The sequence below is a fragment of the Sciurus carolinensis genome, chromosome 10 (assembly GCF_902686445.1).
Source record: "Sciurus carolinensis chromosome 10, mSciCar1.2, whole genome shotgun sequence".
NCBI classification, from domain to species: domain Eukaryota; kingdom Metazoa; phylum Chordata; class Mammalia; order Rodentia; family Sciuridae; genus Sciurus; species Sciurus carolinensis.
In genome coordinates, this window is record NC_062222.1 from 134,252,041 (window position 1) to 134,272,789 (window position 20,749).

At 47.9% G+C, this 20,749-nt stretch overlaps 1 protein-coding gene across 9 annotated transcripts; it reads left to right on the plus strand.

The window, feature by feature from the left end:
- Window positions 1-1,167: 1,167 nt before the first annotated feature.
- Window positions 1,168-17,739, plus strand: Znf518b (zinc finger protein 518B). Of its 9 annotated transcripts, none has more exons than XM_047567231.1 (4): window positions 1,206-1,238; window positions 3,164-3,313; window positions 3,622-4,179; window positions 11,567-17,739. In XM_047567231.1, the coding sequence occupies exon 4, from the start codon at window positions 11,743-11,745 to the stop codon at window positions 14,959-14,961; it is 3,219 nt and encodes a 1,072-aa protein (XP_047423187.1). In that variant the 5' UTR covers window positions 1,206-1,238; window positions 3,164-3,313; window positions 3,622-4,179; window positions 11,567-11,742; the 3' UTR covers window positions 14,962-17,739. The 9 variants fall into 9 exon arrangements, with proteins under 9 accessions (XP_047423185.1, XP_047423186.1, XP_047423190.1 ...); XM_047567233.1 differs by having other exon boundaries at window positions 1,208-1,269; window positions 3,258-3,313; XM_047567229.1 differs by lacking the exon at window positions 3,164-3,313 and having other exon boundaries at window positions 1,168-1,269.
- Window positions 17,740-20,749: the final 3,010 nt, after the last annotated feature.

The following is a 20,749-nucleotide window of genomic DNA, read 5'->3' on the forward strand; positions in this document are numbered from 1 at the left end:
GAGAATGAACTCTACACCTCTGTGTATTTGTCTAAGAAGAGGTCCATTTGCTTCTTTGAGCCTAGGAGACAGAGCACAGGAGTTTAGCAGCTCCCTTATCAGAACAGTTCAAGAGGTGACCTCTCAGGGCAGGGAAGCACCACCCCTGGGATCAACATTCCCTGTTGTCTCAGGGTAGGAGGTCTTGCCCTTAGGCTGGCGGCGCTTTCTTCCTGAACTCCACTTCTGTGTGCTGGGCATTCTGGGAATTATTGCGACCCTGCAGGTCCTCTGTGCAGCATACTGCCCAGGTCCAGGCACTCTGACCTCAGCAGTCAATAGGTAGGGGCTGGACACCAGCCTTCTAGGGCTCAGAAACACACTTATGCTATTATTCCTGGAGAACCTGCACTTCACAGTGAGGATGCCCACCCCCCACCACAATATTCCCTTGCTGGGAGGCAGTTTTGAGGGGAGCCTACATCATTAGGCTGCCCCCTCTTTCTCTTCTCAGAAGAGGTGCATCTTTCTTTAGGTGCACGCCTTATGTGAGGAGTAGCTGGTTCTCTGAAAACGGTACTGGAGTCTAGGAGACAGGGAAAAAATGTTGTCACTGATGAGCTCACACCATCTGCAGTCTCTCCCACAATCGTCGTCCGACTCCCGCAATAGCCTACAGAAAGGAAAACACGAGACTCAAGAAAATGGGACCTCCAGGTCAAAGGTCCAACAGCTGGGATATACAGGCGTGGGATTCGAATCCAGGACTTCAGGGCCACCCCACCTTCGCGGCAGCTCTGCAAGGAGGAAGAAGCTGGGGGGCTGCGGACCTGCGCTCCTGTGCTCACCTGCTGCAGGACGAAACGCTCCATGAGGGCAGGCGCACAGCTCCACCTCCCCGGGACCCAGGACCCGCAGGCGCTCACCAACGTCTGTGCGCTGGGCTACCAGAGGATGTGAAATGAGTTCGCAGAGGAGGCTGCTGATGTGCGCCCTCAGTGTAGACACTGAGCGCTCCGGATGCACCGGGTCCAGCGTAAGTCCAAAGCAGGGCCCAGAAGCCACCGAGGCGGGTGGAGAGCTCAGGCCCTGGGCATCTCAGAGCCAGGGGGCGGCGCAGACTTAGGGACCTCTGGTGCTGGCCTCGCCACCGCAGCCACCGCACTGCGCACGCGCGCTGCCCCGGCTCCGCCCCCCGGGTAGGAACCTACAGCGGGCGCGGCAGCGGCGCCGGTCGCCGGCGGTGTAGACGCCCCTGGGTAAGGACCGGGACCCTGGACTGGCCGCCGGGTGAGTGGCTGAGCGGGAGGGCAAGGGCCCGGGCCAGGTACGCCGGGCAGGCGCGGACCCCGACTCCGAGCAGCGCGGGGCGGGGGCCTGACGGGCACCCGGCGGGCGCCTGCGGGTGGAGGCCCGCGCCCGGGTGAGGGAGTCCGGAGCCCCGGCCTGCAGCGTGGTCCCACGCCCTCCCACCCCACCCCGCAGGCGCCCCGCGGGGGCCGGGCTCAGGGGCCGCCGCCAGGGCTCCCGCCAGCGAGTGACAGGCCGCGGCCCGGGCGGGGACGGCGGCGGGGACCCGGGTCCGGGCGCGCCGGGGGTCGCGCCCCCTCCCTGGCCCTCCGCCCGCCTTTGTGCGGCTGCCGGCGGGCTGGCGGGTGGGGACCGGCGCGGGGAGCCGGGCTGGCGGCGGTGTGGCCGCCGGGCCGCCGGTCCCCGCCCCCAGCGTTTTAAATGATGCAGCCTGCGAGGATCCCTACCGGTCGCCGAGCAGGAAGTGTGCAAGAGGCCATTTTTAAAGCCTCCTGCGGGCCTCGGAGGCCGGCGTTGACGTTCTGTGGGCTTCAGGAGCTGGAAGACACCCCGGCGACCCCTCGAGGGGGCCCGGACGGCTCCTGGTGCAGGACGAGGGAGTCTCTCTGTCCCCGCGCCTCCCTGCCTCGCGCCACGCTGTGCGACGTGGACTGGCCTCGGATAAGGGTGCCGTCGGTGCGAGCGTGCCAACAATAAACTTGAGAACCAGACCGCATTGTCTTTCCTTGGAGTGTCGGAGAGGGTGTCCTGCCGGGAAGGCTTGTCCTTGCAGGACCCACGCATGAGGTGGGGAAGCGGAGGGGAGGGGAGGAGGCCGGACGAAGCTTTGAATTGACCCCAAAGTTGGTGTCACTCTTTGTGGGACCTCCCCATCCCAACCCGCCCCCCTCTTTTTTTTTTTTTTTTTTTTTTTCTTGTTGTCTTGAGGCTTGGGGGCAGTTTACTATTATGGCCAAGAGAAGGATACAAAATAATGAACATTTGGTAACCAAGAAAGGAAAGTCTTAGAAGAAGACATTGAACCCCTGCATGTATGCTGGTGTTTAAAATATCCCCCCAAAATGCCCCTGATTTTTAAAACTAGGATAATGAATACTTTGTCAAGGAAACATTAGAAAATAAAAAGTGAATACCTCAGCACCTTGTTCTGTTTAAAAATAGAAGCCTAGCCAGCTAAACTAATGTTGTGTTGGAGTCCCTAGAACATTATCATGCAAGTTTAGAATTGAAATCACCTTGGAAGAAAATCGTGGCCTCCAGAAACCTGCTGTACTTGACTATAGAAGAGCAGTGAGGGAGCATGGGAATATGTCGCCCTGTTCCTCTGAGTCACATGTGCATAGTTCAACCCAGCCCATGATTGTACACCATGACAGATACAGGCCAAGGGTATTACAAGCCAGAAAATATGGTTTAGAAACCAATGTTATTTGGTTTCTTTAAGTAGAATACAAATAGAGCATTCAGATTTTTTAATTGTGTGATATCTTAGCCAAGGATGAATTTTTTGCTTAGTTTCTATTTTGGATCTAATATAGTAACCTTGAAAAATAACGCTTTGCCTGTATCCAGTTTTGTTATGCTGTAACATTCATTACAAGTGTGATTTGAAATGAACAAAAGAGAGCATTCTTGTTATTGGGACTCCTCCCTGATATATTACCCTAAGCTAATGTAGATTTTTAAAACCCAGGAACAACTATTAAAAGAAATAAAATCACACTTACGTCTCTCCTTTCTATTTGCCTTTAAGTAAGAGGATCTGGGCTAGTGTTTGTGCAAGAGGAAGAACAAAGAACGTTTTTTATGATTGTCACTAGGAAGGCGCATTGCTTTCATTCATTCCCTCATTCTTTCATTCTGCTGTATTGAGTGCCGGCCCACTGATGTTGGTCATGATAAACGGCCTCCCCAGTGAGGATTTTCCCGGGCTACATCCTTCTCACGCTGCCTGTCATCTACTGCAGTTTTGGTCCATATGTGCAAACCCAGCCCACTGCCATCTCCAGGGTTCATCCTTGAGGTAAAAGCAGCTCGAGATCATCCAGGCCCTTCCATCATGGGGAGGGGTGGGGTGGCTTAAGAATCACCTGGGAAGAATTTTAAACCACATGCCTGGGCTCCACCCCAGGAAAAGAGCCATCTGATTCATGAGGTCACATGAATCTTGGGACTCCTCTGTTTAAGCTCCCTGAGTGACTGCCACACACAGCCGTGTCTGAGAGGCACCTTCTGGGGCTCTTTCCTCTTATTTTCTAGGAAAAATGTGCCCAGGAAACCAAACATTTGCAGCTCCAGGACTTAAATCCAAGTGTCTGGCTTCTGTTGCAGGCTGCTGTGGAGCCCAGGGTTCTGAGCCTGAGCATAGAAGCCTACTCCAGGGCGGCAAGCTTCAACACCAGTAGCATCTCCGTGCTTGAGAAGAGAAGGAGGCCTGAAAGGGAAGGAAGAGCCCATGAGGCTTGCAACATTTTGACTTGTGTCTGCAGCTGGAGGCAGGAAGTAAGAACAGTGCTCAAGAGGCAGGAGATCCTGTGACTTTGGTCTACAGCTTCACACAGCAGGGTAATAGAAAGCAGTTTAGATTTGACACCCATTGGCAGCAGCTGATCTCCAACTCTGTGACCTGAGCAAAGCCACATACCTTCTGCGGACTTTTGCTCTTGGAAGAAGCAGGTACTTGAAGGCTTACTGTGAAGAGTACCCAGGTAACATATGAACCTGCTTCTGTAGGCGCCTCTTCTACCTGACTTGAGCCATGGTGCTTCAGGATTGACAAGCAGCCAGCCACTGAGTGCACCTGTTCAGATCCCTGAAGTAGGGATCCTCACTGAAACCATCCGTCTTCTTTTCCCATCTTCTGTCTCTCCTTAAGGACAGCAGCCCATGGTGGGTAGGGTCAGACATCTGATCTGTGCCCATTGTTCTTATATCATGCTAGGCACTGCTGGGAACATTCGAGTTTCTGAGAACCTACAAAGTAGATCCTGGCATTACCCACCTTAACATCAATGGCATGCCAAGGTCATATGGCTAGGCAGGGGTAGAACCTTGAGACCTCCTGCCTAGTCCCAAGACAGTGACCCAGCCTCTCCTCCAGTATAAAGTACTATCCAGGATGTAGTCATTCTGCACACTTCTCTGTGGACCTTCCTGGAGAGTGCCAGGTGGTTCTCAACCTTGGCTGCATGTTGGAATCACCTGGGAAGCTTTGACAGCCCTTACTGTCTGGACTGCCCCCTCTCCCCAGCCCCTTCCAATTAAATTGGAGTCTTTGGGGATTAGGGCCCAGGCATCATTGTTAAAGCCCCCAGGTAACTCCAGTGTGCAGTAGGTAGCCCAGTGTTCCAGGGACCTCCTTTAAATGTCCTGGGCATGTCCTAACAAGAGTCACCTTAACACAGCCAAGGCAAGAACCACTGATATAGGAGGATGTTTCTTCTCTGTTTGGTTATACTTTTAATTAAACTCCTAACTCCTTTCTTCTGCAAAATTTGGTTTTTTTTTTTCCAAAGGCAAAAAGAAAAAAAAAGGTAATAATGAAAGTCTGTGTACATTTTCAGCATCATTAAGGCACCAAAGTCACTTGGAATGTTCTGTAATATATAATCTTATGATATTGCTTATAGTACTTCTTTTCCTTATCTTCTGTTTATACTTCATTTGCTCCTTAACATCATTTTTTCATATACAAAACAATAAGCTTTTGTCACTCTCTTTTGAAAAGTTTTTTTCTCTTAAACTGTTGAGGGGAAAGAAAACCTTAAAATCACTTTGTTTCCTAATATTGATTCAGTTGATGTGCATATAGCTGTGTCAAATCATCCCCAAAGAACTCTGTACAGAGGATGGGCAAGGCGATCCTATCCTGTGTTGTGTGGACCTTTGTCCCATCAGACTCATTTGTTAAACTTGCTAATCTCTGCTTCTCTGGACCTTACAGCACTCTCCTACAGTTGACAGAGCCTTAACAAACTACGTTGACTTCATTTGTGTCAAAACCTCTCTGCCCAGCATACAGCTACTTGCATGTACCTGGCAGTAGCCATGCCAGTTAGGCATTGTTCTTTCCAGTTTACAAGTGAGAATACTCACTTAACGAGTCTGAAATCATAGCTAGTGTAGAAGAACTAGGTTTTGGACTTTGTTTTGGACATCTCTTTCCAGGGTTACCCTGAGCTGCATTCATCTCCTGCAGCCTTCTTCCCTGTTTGTTGGCAACACCTGGAAGTATTTTTTGGCCATCAGGGTGGCACCCAGTTTGCAGTTCAGTCATTTCTAAGTGTGAGGCATTTTGACATAAAGATTGCAATGCTTAATTGATATTTTCCCTGTTTAGCTATTTACCCATTCAGTTCAATTCTGAGTTGTTGTAACGATCAGAAAAAGCTCTTGCTGAGGCAACAGTTTCTTCCTAAATATCCTGCTGAGGAAGTGTATCCTTGTACATGCCAGACATCGGATTTCTTTCTTTTATTCCCTGATCAGGTATCACTCTTCTCCGTGCTTCTGGGCACTTCGGGTAAAATTGTGTGTTAAAATTTATGTCACTGGGAAAAGCTAGTAAGATGAGTCTTTTTGTGGCCAGAGACAAAAGGAACACAGATCTAGCTTTTGAGCGGCTATGCCATTGGCCTGTGACCTTTGCATACCTTACCCAGTATGCTTCTCCTCATCACCCTTTAAGTTTGAGGGTGGTAAAGCCCGTTTCCTTGCAATGAATAGAGAAGAATTACTTGTCTAGGAACCCAGCAAATGCAAGATCAGAGTTCGAACCCCAGGCCTTCCAACCCCATTGCTGTGCTCTTCGTGGGCATATCAGCTGCACCCCTACCCCCATGAGGGATGTGATGGAAGCTACAGTGAGGCCAGAACTTTAAGTCAGAATGCCCAGAAAGAGTTGCCTCCATTGCTTCTTCATCCACGAGGACACCAGCAGCCAGCCTGCTAGCTCAAGTCTGTTGGGCTTCCTTCATGCATGAAAATGTAGGTGCTGTATTAGGCCTGCCACTCTGCTTCCGTTTCACGCTGACATCCAGCTCAGAGGCACCTTCCTGCTACAGGGCTGTGCAGTGGCTGCACGTCAGGGGGCAGCCTGGGGAAGGCAGGTCAGTAACTAGCTCACACCCAGAGCGCAGTGAGTGTGACTTCTGTGGAGACTGTACACAGCTGGCAGCCTTTGGTCACTAAAGCTTACAAGTGGACTTGCCCCAGAGGTAAAACTCTTTTAGTCTGTACAACCAAACAATTGCGACTAAAATTATAAATTGAAATTCATATATTCTTGAAAGAGCAATTGTGAAGCAGCTAAGAAGCCTGTAATTGAGCCCTTCTATGTAATTGGCATTAAATGTCTTCATTAAAACAATGGAAAGTGTTAGATTTCACAACTTACAGTGTGCCCATAACTTATCCAGGCACCTTCCCTCACGTCCTCACCCTCAGTCCTCAGACAGCCCTGGGGGTGAGGGTCCCATCGATGTCTGTTCTGGTGAGGAGTCAGTTTGCCCAGGTCACACCTAGGAAGTCCCAGGCTATGATTTTAAACCCTGTAGTCTCTTTCCAGAACCTATAGCTTTAAACATGATTTTACCACTTATTCCTCTGCTAATTCTGTTGAGCATGAGTCATTTCCAGTATGTAGAAGTCAGATGCTTCATTTTTAGTAAGAACTTATACAATCTTGCACGTTTTATGATCCTAGAGTCACTTAACCAATTTCTTCCAAACTCAGTGATTTTTCCCTTTTGTCCCATAATAAGCATTTTAGAAATCAGGACAAGTAAACTCAAAAATGAAGAGAACCCCCAATCCCCCCAACACACACACACACACACACACAGAGTGAATGCAGTTAGGCCTCTTCCCAGGCCTTGCCTTCAAGGAAGGCCAGACAGTGCAGAAACGGGCTTCTCACACAGGACTGCTTCTGTTCCTGCGTGGCAGTCACCGGGACTTTTGTTGTAGGTATCTGTATTAAAAAAGGTCACTTCTGCTAAGTAACTATGCCAAACAGGCATCTGAATGTTGGGGACATTTTACTGTGCCATAATGACAATAATACTATTTCTGTGTTTTTGAGAGCACTCCTAAATTATCTGAAAGGAAAAAAAAATGTATATATATGTTTTTAGTCCCAGGAGGTCAAATGCAGGGGCTTCTGTAAGGCGTGGTGAGTAGGGAAGATTGGTGAACTCCAACGCCAATTTAGTGTAGTGATTTCTTGAGTGCCCTCAGCTTCAAGTGCACCCATGCACAAGGTTTTGTCTACCATGCTTACATAATCCTTGGTTATCAGCCCACTGAGCAATTACTTGCCCAGAGGACTCAGCCTCTCAGGTGATTGCATTTGGATGGAGGACTTTGTATGCAAAGAACAGGGACTTGGGAGCTCTCAGGAGTATTCACATGCAAATCCCAACATCTCAGTGGCTTTATGATTCCATGCTGTTCTGTTCGTCTACTTTTGTCTTGAAGTGTTACCTCTGAGCCCTCCACCCTCCACACCCTGCTGCAACTAGTCAAGCAAGAACTTTGTATTGAAGGAACCTCCCATCTTTTCCACCAAGAACAAGGGAAATGGCAATGTAGCAATGCTCATTTATTTTGAGAATAGCTTAGAAGTCAAGAAAGATACTGTCAAACTGGTGACACGGTGCACTCGTGGCCAGATGTCCTGCTTCCCCCATGAAACTGCTGGTCAGACTTGTGCTTTATATTAGCTCTTGCCCTGTGGATTCTCAGTTCAGAATGTAGACGGTGCTTGATTTATGATGGGTCTGCTCACGATTTTGTTACAAAAGCAGCATTCATCAGTAGAAACTATCCTTCTAATTTTGAATTTTGGTCTCTCCCCAGGCTAGTAATACGCAGTTCAACACTCACGATGCTGGGCAGAAGCAGTGAGCTGCCAGCTGTCCATGCAGCCAGGAGTGTAAATAACCTATAACGTATCCCACGGCCACTGGAGGCAATAAATTACCTGAGGTGCTCAATGTTTGATTGTCAGATAGTCTTTGTGCTGAATGGTTTGCCTAGGTAAGGCTTCTGAACACACTGAAGGCAGGGTAGGCCAAGCTCTGATGTGCAGTAGGTTAGATGGACTAAATGCATTTTCCACTTACAGTGTTTTCGATTTACAGTGGGTTTATTGAGATGTAGCCCTGCCATAAGTTAAGGCACACACAGCTGGTTAGATATTTTACAGAAGCACCTCTAAAAAGCTGTGTGTTCCTCAGGCATGAAAATTAACCTGATGTCTGTGGACTTCCAGAATCTCTCCACTGCTTGCCGATGGTCATGATCTTGCAGTCCAGTTTGTTCTGTTTCAGGAAGAATGACACCCTCCAAGTTTTTAAAGGCTTGGAAAGAAAATGGCAAAACAGCCTTCCTTGGTTTTTAAAAATCTTGGAGGCTGAGAAAGAAGCTGAAAAGGTGCAAATGTAATCTTGGGTTGAACCATTCTTCAAAGAAAGGAATGTTGCCACGTGACTTTCGAGAATTACTTAGAATTATATGTTGAAACATTGGGTAAGCAAGTTGTGTTGGGCTAAGTAAGTTAGTCTTTGAATTAGGAGGCTGGTAGGGAACAGCAGAGATCTACATATTGATTGGTATGCAAGCTTTTGGGACAGAATTGAGGAGGACTACAAAATAAGTGATGTGCAGATTATTAGCTGGTCTATTAAGAGTGATTAACTTGTTCTTTGCAGCTTCAGAGTCAAGGTGGAAGATAGTTACAGGGAAGACAGTTCCTATTTCATTTAAGGGTAAATTGTTGACAGTGAAAACTAGGTGAAAAGTAAATTCACTGCCTAAGGAAGGAGGAGCTTGGTGTCAGTTGGTGGAGGTTTTTAAGGTAAAGTTGCTGGAAGCTTTAGCTGGTGATTTCAGATGTCGACTTTGCATCAGCATTTCCTGAGATGGCTTTCCATACCCCAGGTCTCTCTTCCCCTGTCCTCTCCCCAGAGCCTGGGATTCCCTAGCCAAGGGATGCAGCCCAGGAGAGTGTCACCTGACTTGAGCCTCTGCATCCTTTGGGCCTGTGGTTTTCTCAGGTTCTAAGTGCAGCCATGGTCCCTGGTTTAGCTGGATAAGAATGCTGGCATGAGCGTATAGATGTAAGGTTCTCTCATGGTCAAATCGGATTTCAAGGATCAACAACCTCAGGCTGGTCTTGGAAATCACGTGGCCCAGCCTCATGTTGTGTAGAAGAATGGGCAGCTACAGATGGGTAGTTTGCTTGAGGCCACTTGATAAGTAGAAGTTCAGTGTGTCCCTCCTACTCCCTTCACTGAACCTAGTTGATAGATCTGGAAAAGAAAGTGCGCTCGTCTTCTCTAGTGATGCCTCCAGAAGGTCTCCCTGAGGTCTGCAGGGCTTTGTCCCTGCCCGTGTCATCTTGGCCAGCTCAGGGCATTCCTGCGTTCTCTCCAATGCCACGGTGCCTTCTGTAGGTATGTGTTGGAACTTGGAGAAGAGGGACAGCACCTTGCAGCCCCAGGCCGCTGTCCACTACCTGCCTGTGCACCATGTGCACCCAAGGCTGGACTGGGCTGGAGTCTCTAGATGCCATCGAGGCTTGACCACACACTAGAAAATGCTTTTGAAAGAAAGTAAGTGCCTTTCGCAGAAGCAGAATAGGGAGAGAACACTGCGGGAGAAAGTGCAGCTTATTGTCGTGCATGATAAGTGCTCCCGGTGCTTTTCCAGTCTGGTGTTTGCAGGGCAAGTTCATGCCAGATCTGAATGTGCAGCAATTGCTTCTGCTCACCCTACAGAGCGCCCTTTCCCACTTGCTTTGCGTGGCCCTCGGCCTGATGGCCCTGTGCTTCTGACCCTCATGTTGTGGCCCAGCGTGGCAGAGGTCCCCTGGAGAAGGGCTTCAGTGTCTTGATCCTCACGGCAGCTCTGTGGGTGAGGTTGGATCAGTGTTCTTGATTCTAATTACCAGTTGAAAAATTGAATTCCAGATTTAAGTGGATTCTAAGATCATAAAAGAAAGGCTTTTAGCAAGAATGGTTATTGTCTAGCTACTGGTTCTATACACTTTGAAAAAGAAGAAGTGCCATTAAAGATGACTTGAAAACTAGTCCCCGAGGAACATGTAGCACGTGAGTATCCCGTTGCTCTGGGAAACATCGGCCCCAGGCCGAGTCGTCCAGGGTCTCCCTGCTGCCATCCTCTTGTCTTCCATGCACTCTTGGCCTCATGGCAGCCAGATACTGTTGGAGGGAAAATCATGCGTCATGCTGCTGCTCCAGGCCTCGAGTGTCCTCCATCTCAGGCAGAGGAAGAGCCCTTTTCCTGTGAAATCCATTATGCAGCTTCCTTGACCAGTCTCCCTGTTCCCTGTGACCTCGTCGGCAGCTGCCCCGCTGCTTGCTCATTCCCCAAGTGCACCAGGCCCACTTCCCAGAGACCTTTGTCTCTGCAGAGACTTTTCTGGGACACATACAGGGCTGACACCCTGGTCCCCTAGCTCTGTGCTCACGTGTCACTCACCCCATGTGAGGTCTTTCCTGGCTGTCCTCACTCCGCACACCAGCCCCACACTCATCCAAAGGCGCTCCCCATCCTCCTGGCATGGTTGACTGTATTTCCTTTCCTGTTCTCCCCACACCGCCTGACAGCTGAGTACAGGATTTGTTTGCCCTGTTGGCATGCACTGTGAGCGTGGGGACCGAGTCGCCTTGGTCCACTGCCCCGCAGCACTCGGAGTAATGCCTGGCGCTTGGTAGAGGCTCAGTAAGATGTTGAAGGGGTGATTATTTTTGTCCTCACAATATTGTCAGTATCACTAGCTGAAAGTGAGTTGGGTGTGTGAGCAAGAGCTGGCGTCCAAGCTGAGGAGGACTGAGAAGAGCCCTGGCTCCACCTGTATTCAAAAACTGACTGACAAGGTGCCAGAGGAGGTTTCTGTGAGGCTAATAAGAAATTAAACCTGAAAGCTCCTTAGAGGTGCTCTCTGACACTTAAAAATAGCTTTCACTGATCAGAGGCTATTCTGAATGGCCTCTCTGAAGTCCTTCCTGTTGGTGCGCCAGCATTCATGGTCTGAAGTGGTGATTTTTAGGGGACCAAGTTTGAAAATATCAATATCAATATCAGCTAGGCTGCCAGCTCTGTTGTGTTGAGTGTTACTTTAACACACAGGTGTAAGATGGCATGTTGAGATTTCCCAAGACCATTAAAATGCAGAGTAAGTTTGATAATGGCTTAGCCAAACCCTGAATTCTTACATTAATCATGTTTTGTGGTTTTTGCTTTCCTGTAGTGTTACCGGGAATATCAGAGACTTGACAGCAGTCGTATTTTGGATCATGCACCTACAGTGGCAGTCTACCCAAAAAGGCCGTAAAGGGCAAGCCCTCCACCAGTCAGTGTGCTGAAGCGTGCCTCCAAAGGAGTTTATCATGTGAACTCTCCAATTTCAGTCAGCTCTTTCTAGAAATGCAGATAAAGAAGATGAAGGATATTGGAGAGCCTTCGTATGCTACCCCAATGAATGGCACACATGACTCCTTGACTCTGTCACCCAAACACCCTAGTTCTAACAGGGCAACTCGGCCCGACAGACAGGAAGCACAGGCCCTTTTGTACCAAGGCTCAGAGGCAGAGGCTGCTGTGATGACTATTGCTACATGTGCAAAGTGCAAAAGTGTTCACAAAGTCCCTCTTCAGGATTTGAAGAAGGGTCCTGGGCAAAGCCATGCCCAAGACAAATACGTCTGCCTCCCCTGCAGCCTTCACACAGCTCCTCCCCATTTTCACTTCGTAAACAGTAATCCCAGCGCAACTCACGTCGGAAACAAAACTGAAGCCATCTCAAGTCCTGTCAATAACAAATTCAAGGTGAGGAACTTTAAACCGGGTAAATACTACTGTGATAAATGCCGGTTTTCCACTAAGGACCCCCTGCAGTACAAGAAGCACACACTTCAGCACGAGGAGATCAGGTTCATCTGCTCTCACTGCAGCTACATCTCCTACACCAAGGGGGAGTTCCAGCGGCACCTGGTGAAGCACACGGGCATATTCCCTTATCAGTGTGAGTACTGCGACTACGGTGCTATTAGAAATGACTACATCGTCAAGCACAGGAAGAGAGTCCACGAGAGGGCTGGTGCTAAGCGACCACTCAAAACCGCCACCAAGCTGGAGCCAAAAAGAGCCAGTGTTTCCCGACAAAACATAGAGCTCTTAAAGCCTCCCAACCCAAGGACTACATTTCAACATAAGCTGTCGGATCAGCTTTCGAGGTTCTCTCTCCATGCAAATAAAGACAAAATTCACAATATTCTGTTGTTACCTGAATCAAAGGAATACCAAAAAGACGTTGTGTGTATTCCAAATCAAATGCCCTTATCCGAGCCAAATGAAATCAGCCTGTTTGAGAACAAAAGCGTTGAGGTGGAAGTGTTATCTCCTGCCAAGGAACCCGTTCAGCCCGGGGTGCCTCTGACTGTCGTAGCCCCTGCGGAGCTAGTTGTCCCTGCAAACTGTTTAGCCCAGTTGATGGACGTGAAGGTTGTCAATGGCACACAGCAGCTCCTTCTCAAACTGTTTCCACTAGAGGAAAAGAGTTGCCTGGAAGCTGGCAGGGGCGATGGAGGGGATCCCAAGCACATGAGCAAAGAGAAGGGTGCAAAGGAGCCGGAAAATACACTTTCTGCCGAAAAAATAAAGTCACTAGCAATGGAAGGGAACACTGGAAAACTCGTAGGTGTCGATAATCTTCGGTCTTCGGTTCAGAAACAACTGAAAGATGTGAAGTGGGTAAGGTCTTGCGATCTTTTCATGTCTGGCTCTGGTGCGCACAATCACAGGGAACCCTTTCTCAATTCTGATGTCGTCGAGAATCTGCAGACAAAGAACAATTTGTATCCACATAGGACCGCTTTTCCTTTTGCCTCCTTAAAAGGTCACTCTCCAGTCTCTGTCATGAAAAGCAGTGTCCTGTGTGGTCCTGGAGCTGCATCAGACCCCTTTCCTTATAAAGCTGCTAGTTCTTTTGCTGAAGATGGAATAAGCATGCACAATGATTCTCAGCAGCTATTTCACCTGGCAGTGTCACCTACAGCCACTTCCTGCTCTGGGGAAAAGGGCTTATTGCCTGCAGTCAATCACGGTGACTTGGAACCTGGAAGTCAGAGCAAAATGGCTTCCCCTACTGGAAAGCTGGAAGATGAGCAGGCAGCCTCAAATCCAGGCCAGACCTCCTCTCCACAGGAGGGCGAGTATTTACACACAGACATGACCAGAGAAGACGGCGTGAGATCCCGGCCTGGAGGCGAACCTGGGGAATTAAAGGATTCCGAACGGACCGGTGAGACTGCCGAGGGTCCTGTCATCTCATCAGTATTTTCTCTGAGCTCTGGGTCTGAAAATGTCCCAGAGGGCATTAAGTGGAATAGTTCAACATCCAAAATAAAGTCAATTGAACTCTTACGCAGGAAGATTGCCCAGCTGATTGAGTCCTGTGGCAAGCCTTCATCTCTGTCTGCAAACAGCGCCCGGATTCGATCCACACCCAAGGGGACCTCTAAAGCAATACCCGAGGGCGTTCAAGTCACGGACGTGTCTCTGCCTGGTCCGGGCCCTTCCACGCGTCCTCTCCAGCAACCCCAGGATGAGGATGGTGTTAGCGGCAGTGGAGAGCTTCCTCATCAGCAGATCTACCCACAGTTTGCTAATGGCAGTGACGGGAACGCGGAGAGCAGAGGGACCAGGAAGGCTCACGTTGCCACTCCAGTGCTGATCCCCAAAGGGGCTGTGCTGAGGGTGCTCAACTCCTCGGAGGATGCCCACATCATAGAGGCTACCTGCGACGCACCTGTGAGCATCCCTTGCAGTGAAGCACAGTTACCAAAACCAGCTCCTTTCTGCCCCGTGAAACAGACAGACTCCGACCTGCAGCCTTTGATGAGTGACAGTGGACCAATAGACATGTCCCCAAGTCTCGAGACAGCCCTTCGTCCTAAACCAAGAAAAGGGGATGCTCTGTGTAGTACCATCCCTAAGAAAACTGGCCCTGTGCCCGGACATCACGGCTATGGCGACTTGCATAGGCAGGGGAGACTGCTGTCCAGGAGTCTTCCGATGAGTAGGAATAAAACCAGGCAAGTGAACTCATCCAAGAAGAAAAGCAAGCTGCAGGCCAATCCCAGCCGCTGCCTCAAGGATCCTTCCGTTTTTCAGGTTGCCAGACAGCTCCGACTGATGGCTGCCAAACCGGATCAGCTGATTAAATGCCCCCGGCGGAACCAGCCGGTCATCGTGCTGAATCACCCCGATGTGGACTCACCAGAAGTGACCAATGTGATGAAGGTGATCAATAAGTACAAGGGCAATGTCCTCAAGGTGGTTTTATCAGAGAGGACGAGGTGTCAGCTGGGCATTCGACGGCAGCACATGCGGCTGACCTACCAAAACATGGAGGACGCCAACCAGCTCAGGAGGCAAATGATGTTGAAAATGAAACTGAAGAAGGTTCATAAGAACAACTACCAGGTGGTGGGTTCCCTGCCCGATGACTCTTCACAGTGCATATTTAAGTGCTGGTTTTGTGGGCGGCTGTATGAAGACCAGGAAGAGTGGATGAGTCACGGCCAGCGGCATTTGATAGAGGCGACCCGAGACTGGGATGTTCTTTCTTCCAAGGGCAAATGAGGAAAAACTCGTCTTTGAAGCGAGTTGCTTTCTTTTAGTTTTTCTGTTTGGGGGATGATTCCCCCAGATTCAATAGGAGAAATGCAGACTGTAGGAATGAGGTTTGCTGATTCTTCCGATCCCCTGTGGAAATGTTAATTCTTACCCGGGACTTTAGGACTGGACTCCAGGAGATATTTGAAGCCTCTGAAATTGTGCACACAAATGGATGTACGTGCATTTTTTCTGAAGAAAGGAAGTGAAACTCTCAATGTTTTTCAGTGGGATACAAGACCTTTCTCTGTTTAGTACTCATTTTTTTGAGTAGACACAAATCTTTCATATTCCACTTAGGAGGGGCAAGTTTAGAATAATTTACACCTGCTCCTTATATAAATGCTACTGAAGAATTAAATCTACATTTTGGTGTGCTTTTCCACTTTGTTTCTGCTTTAACTCCTCTCCTGAATATTTGGTACCTAATGGGAATTATGTTTTCTACTGTATTAGTTGTCTTAAATTTATTTTTTTAAAAATTGACATTTGGGGGCTGGGAGTGTAGCTCAGTGGTGGAGCGCTTGCCTAGCATGCACAAGGCCCTGGGTTCCATCCCCAGCACTGGGGGGCAGGAGAAAGAAAGGGAAAATGGCATTCTTTTTAACCCCTCCCCGCTCCTCGGCACTCTTCTGTGTGTGTGTATCGTGGAGTTTTGCTCGTGCGGCTGTTTTAAAGAACAGTTCCAAGGGTTTACCTGCAGTTGCTATTTCAACAACAGGCATCAGGAAACAAAAGCAAATATTTCCAAGTGTTAGCTTTTGCTTTCTTTTGAAAATCCCGATTTGTGACAGTCAGATAGGGAATATGCTGTTTTGGGAAAAAATAATACGGAAGGACAAGATCTAAAATCTCCTTAAAATTCCCACAAGCATAAATTAAGCGGCCAGTTCAAAGGTGACAGGACAGGCTTCTCACAGCAGAAGTGGACCCTGGGAAGGCAGCTCAGGGTGACTGGCGGTGCCTCAGGAAGGGGCTGTCTTCACTTGGGAACACGTCCTGAGACAGGGTGGATGCTGCCTGCTGTCCTGGATCACTGGGGTCAGGGACATTGCTGCGAGGTCAGATCCTACCCTCTTTGACCATTTTTTCTGAATAGGCAATTTTTCCTCATGAGATTTAGTAGAAACTGTCAGAAATCACCAAAATGGAAGGGAAGCCCCCATTGTCTGTCAAGGTGATATCAAGCACTGCCCTGGTTTTCATGGCAGCAGTTGGCCATTGAACATGCTCTCCCGGGAGAGCTTCACTCCCTCTACCCACGGATGCCTGCACTGGGCCTGAGCTACAGGCACCTTCGCACACGTTGGGGGCAGCCCGCCCTTGCTCAGGCCTGACCTCCAGGCAGATGGACGGCTGTAAACAGCCCCCAAGCCAGGATTTGAGTCCTCACTTGCCCAGGCAGATAGCCGACCTTCATGTAGGACACAGATGGCACCGTCGTTGCCCTCCCCCTTCAGGGACAGGCCTGCCTCCGGGGGTACAGTGCAGAGTGGAACTGGGGCAGAACATCTGAAAAGGACACCAGGGATTTCAGACTCACCAGGTGGTCAGGGGAGACTTCTGATTCTTTTTTTTTTCACATGGGAAGGTCTTTGATATGTGGGATTGTACTCCTCTGAAGTTTGTTCTCTTTATAATCAACATTTCTTAGGTATAATTCAATACATGGTCATTAAGTTGATTAATTGGCTAATTTTTATTGAAATTTAAAACTTGCTTTTTTTATATATGTGTATATATGTGTGTACACATATAAATATTTTTTACCACATGGAAGTTGCAATAGCTAATTTTCTGATTTCCTATTTTATAATGATATGTGGGCTGGGAAAATGTAAAACATTTTTATATTCTAGAAATAATTTATTTTGGAAGTACATTTTTATAATGGTTTGATCTCATTTTTAGAGAATGAAAGCACACTATGTGATAGGATCTGATCTATATGAACAAACAGGAGTAGACACCCCTGTGAACCCTTTGATTATGACATTTAGTTCTTATTTTTTATTTGGTGCTTCGTGGTAAGTGGCTTCTGTGAACCACCATCACATAAGAGCATTCTGAAATCGTATCCATGTTACAACTGGCGTAAAAGAAACCTGAACTGTGGAGAGAAGGGAAGAAAATACTGTGATTTTTACTTTTTGCTCCGATACCTCACCGCTCAGTAGCTTCTTCCTGAACGGCCTCGCTGAGAGCTGGCTATGGATCTGCTCAGTGTTAAGTGTCCGTGTGAAATATTTACCTTTGGCAGCACTGTCTGTTGTTCAAGTATTACCTAAGCCACAAGTCCAGTACTTGTGTGGAGTTGAATTTTGTGAGTAGAATATGTAGCAGAACTTTGGGGGACATTTGGAAGTACAGTACTTAAGGAGTTAAAAGTGTTCCTGGAAGTCATAGAAAAGGGAAAACAAAAGTGGCCGTCTTCCCTAAATAGCTTTAGGAAAATAGCTTGTGAGCATGTAGGTAAATGTCATGAAACAAACACGTGTCTAACGAAATCGGAGGGAGTGGGCAGAACAGTGTTGAGTACCCTGTTCCTTGATTTTGAAGGATCTCCAGTCACTACATTTTGTTAATAATACTAATAAAATTATTTTAAACTTATTTTTAAGTAGGTTTTCTTACTTTTGGGAACCAGAAATAGGCAACCTTGTTATATTTGTTAAAGGCAAATAGAGTAAAAATGTTAAAAAAAAAAAAAACCCAGTAAGTATGCTTCTAACAGATTATATTTTATTCAAATGTTTATCCCCAGTCCAAAACACTCTGTGAGCCCCTGTTATAAGTCAGGCACTGTGTTGAGCTGAACTGAACACAAGGTACTAAGCCTCAAAAGCTCATCCCTCCTTTAGGACTTCTGTAAGCCATCCCAGAAAATGAAGATGTGATGCTGCTCGGCCTTCAGAATAACTTTTGAGTCCGTGAATGTCTATTTGAGCAGAAAACAAAACTTTGTATAACAAGTTAAGCATTATTATAATTCCTGTGTTAACAGTTTGTGTGTCTGCTGAAACACATTTGTATATAGGTAGAGAAGTCAGAGGAAGTTTTGTTAAATAAAGCAACTGTAACATTTTCTCCGCCCTTGATTTCACATGTTAAGCAAGGGGTCTTTGCACTGCCTGTGCCGCCTGTGGGGATTATGTGAGGTGAGGGCATCCGTCTGTAGAGCCCGAGGGCTCTGGATTCCACCCGAGTGATTGCATCAGGCACTGCTGATTTTTCCTGCATACCCTGAGATGAAGCAGGTGACTGTTTTGCTTTGTCTTAATTTCCAAGAGATGCTGGCATGGGGGCGGTGGGAGCAGGAGGCAGTTTTCCTACCATGCCCAGTGGCTTGGCAGAGGAGGTATCTGCACACTTCACCCCCTCGCATGTCTGACCTCTCCAGTCGGAGGGCATCCGGTGGAAGGTCCAAGCAGCCTGAGCCCACTGACCCTGGGAGTGTTTGCAGGGTTGAGTCACTTGTCCAAACGTAGCTGACCCCTGTACCTGATTCCACACATATTTGGGAGGAAGGGAAAGTAGGATATTTGAAGAGTGCTCTTAAAGTCCCCATCGGACTCCCAGGTCCCAGTCAATGGACAGGAAGAGAGTGAGTCTTGGAAATGTTGGCAGAGCCTGAGGAAGGAGGGCCATTTCCCTTCCACCATCTGGTCCAATCATGTTTCCTCCAGGTTAAAATGAGTCGTCATCCCGGGGATCTGTCGGACTCCTCTATGATGCTGTCGCTTTGACAAGGGTTCTGGGGCAGAGTAAAGATCCCATGAGGCATGGCAGCCTGCAAAGGGATCTGTTTCAGGCCTGGACGACCAGGCTGGCTCGGTGTGGTCAACAGGATAGAGAACAGGCAAAAAGGGCTTAGAGGCCAGACAGCTAAGGAGCGGCAGTTACCAACCCACACGACATTGCTAAGGAAACTTCATCTCCAGAGGATCCACCAGTAGCTCCCAACTCACCAGCTTTACTTGGAGACCGGTGAAGAGACATGGAGGGCAGTGTGTGGGCAGGAGTTGTGCGGTGCCCCTCACGTCAGCGAGGCCCTCCGGGTGCTGTGTGCATGGTCCTTGACTGTCACAGCCCCACTTGCCCCGGGTTTCAGCACCAGCCCTCCTAGCTGGCCTGAGGCTCCATGCCAAGGAAGGTAGACTTGGTGTGGAGCAGTCCCAACCCATAGAACTGTGCAAGCCGATCTGTGCCACCTGTCATCACGCTAAAAACAACAGGTGAACTTAAATGACTGATCTGACCCAAGACATTTAAATTGTTTTAAAAATATTTCAATCACATACAATTGATTGATATAAAAAAAAACTTGGCATGTATTTCACCCTGACATGTTTGAGGTTTAATGTTAAATCTTTCTATTTTAACCAAAAGCAGTCCTACTAAAAACCCTATTAAGTGTTGAACAAGAAGATATTGAGGGTATTTTACACTGCTTTAATTTTAAAACTAGGATCTAGTTTCTCCGTTACCCTGGCCATATTTCAAGTGTCCACATGCCATAGTGGGCTGCACAGGAGAAGGGGGAGTAAACGGTAAACACCAGGGCACTTGTCTGAGCTGCTTGGCGGGAAGCACTGGACTTTATTTATGTGTCTGCAGCTAGGGTGTGCGAGGCCGGGCTTCAGTAACACACAAGGAATGCCAGTTCTGTGCCAGCTTCTGTACTGGTGCCCAGCAGCTCTACTCCCAGGTCTCGGCCCCGAGAAGAGCATTTATTTTCCAGTCCTACTTGGTCAAACAGATTCTTATTTCTCATTCACTTTACATGCCCATCACAGATTGATGAGGGTCTCAACTCCCAGTCTGTCAAGGACCTAGGCTTATAGTGGGTCCCTTCTTGTAACTGCACCATCGGGACCACGGGGTGTCTCCATCACTGAGACGAGAGAAGAGCAAGAGCAGAGGATCTTGCACAGCTGAGAAGCAACACCTGGACTTCCACTCCCAATCACACAGCCCCTGGAAGGGGCCGCTCAGCACCACCATAGGAGTATGCAGAGGACTAGGAACAGTGCATCGTTAGAGGGATGGTGCCCATGTTGGAGAAGTATAAATGGTAGTTGTCTACATGGAAAGCAACTTGCCACCTGACAGCTGTGAAATGTTACTGTTCTGAGAAGCATTGGTGGAGATATGGAGAAACAGGAACTTCAACTTAATCTTTGTAAGTACCAAATTTGAAGTAGTACTTCACTGTGCTCATTTGCAATTCCCAGATTACTGCTGAACTAGTGTACCTTGGCAAGTGTTTATTGGGTATTTGGGTTTCCTGTGAATAACCTACTGATATTCATCTATTTTCTTATTAAATTTGTTTTTCAATTTTAGAAGAAATTAGAGACTCTTAAAAAACTATAAAGAAAATTTCCTGTTGGGTTTTGTTTCTCGTGTTTTGTTTTAGAAAACTTTCCCTAACTTGAGATAAGAAAGTTCACATTAAATTTGATATTAAAATTTTTTTCACACAGTAGTAGTTAAAATTACATATAAGCCATCAGCTGTAGAACTTATTGAAATATTTTTCAAAAGGTTCAAGGTCCAGATATTTTTCTGTGTGAAAAAATACTTTCATTTTATTAGAGCCACATTCTCACAAGTCAGCTGCAGGCAGATTGTCCACTTGCACCATGCGGGCCCAAGGTCCATTGTCCAAGTGTCTAGGCTCCTCCCTCTCCTAACTCAATCCCAGACATCCAGATTTCAAATTTGTGGGGATTTATGGCAAGGTCTCTGTGCC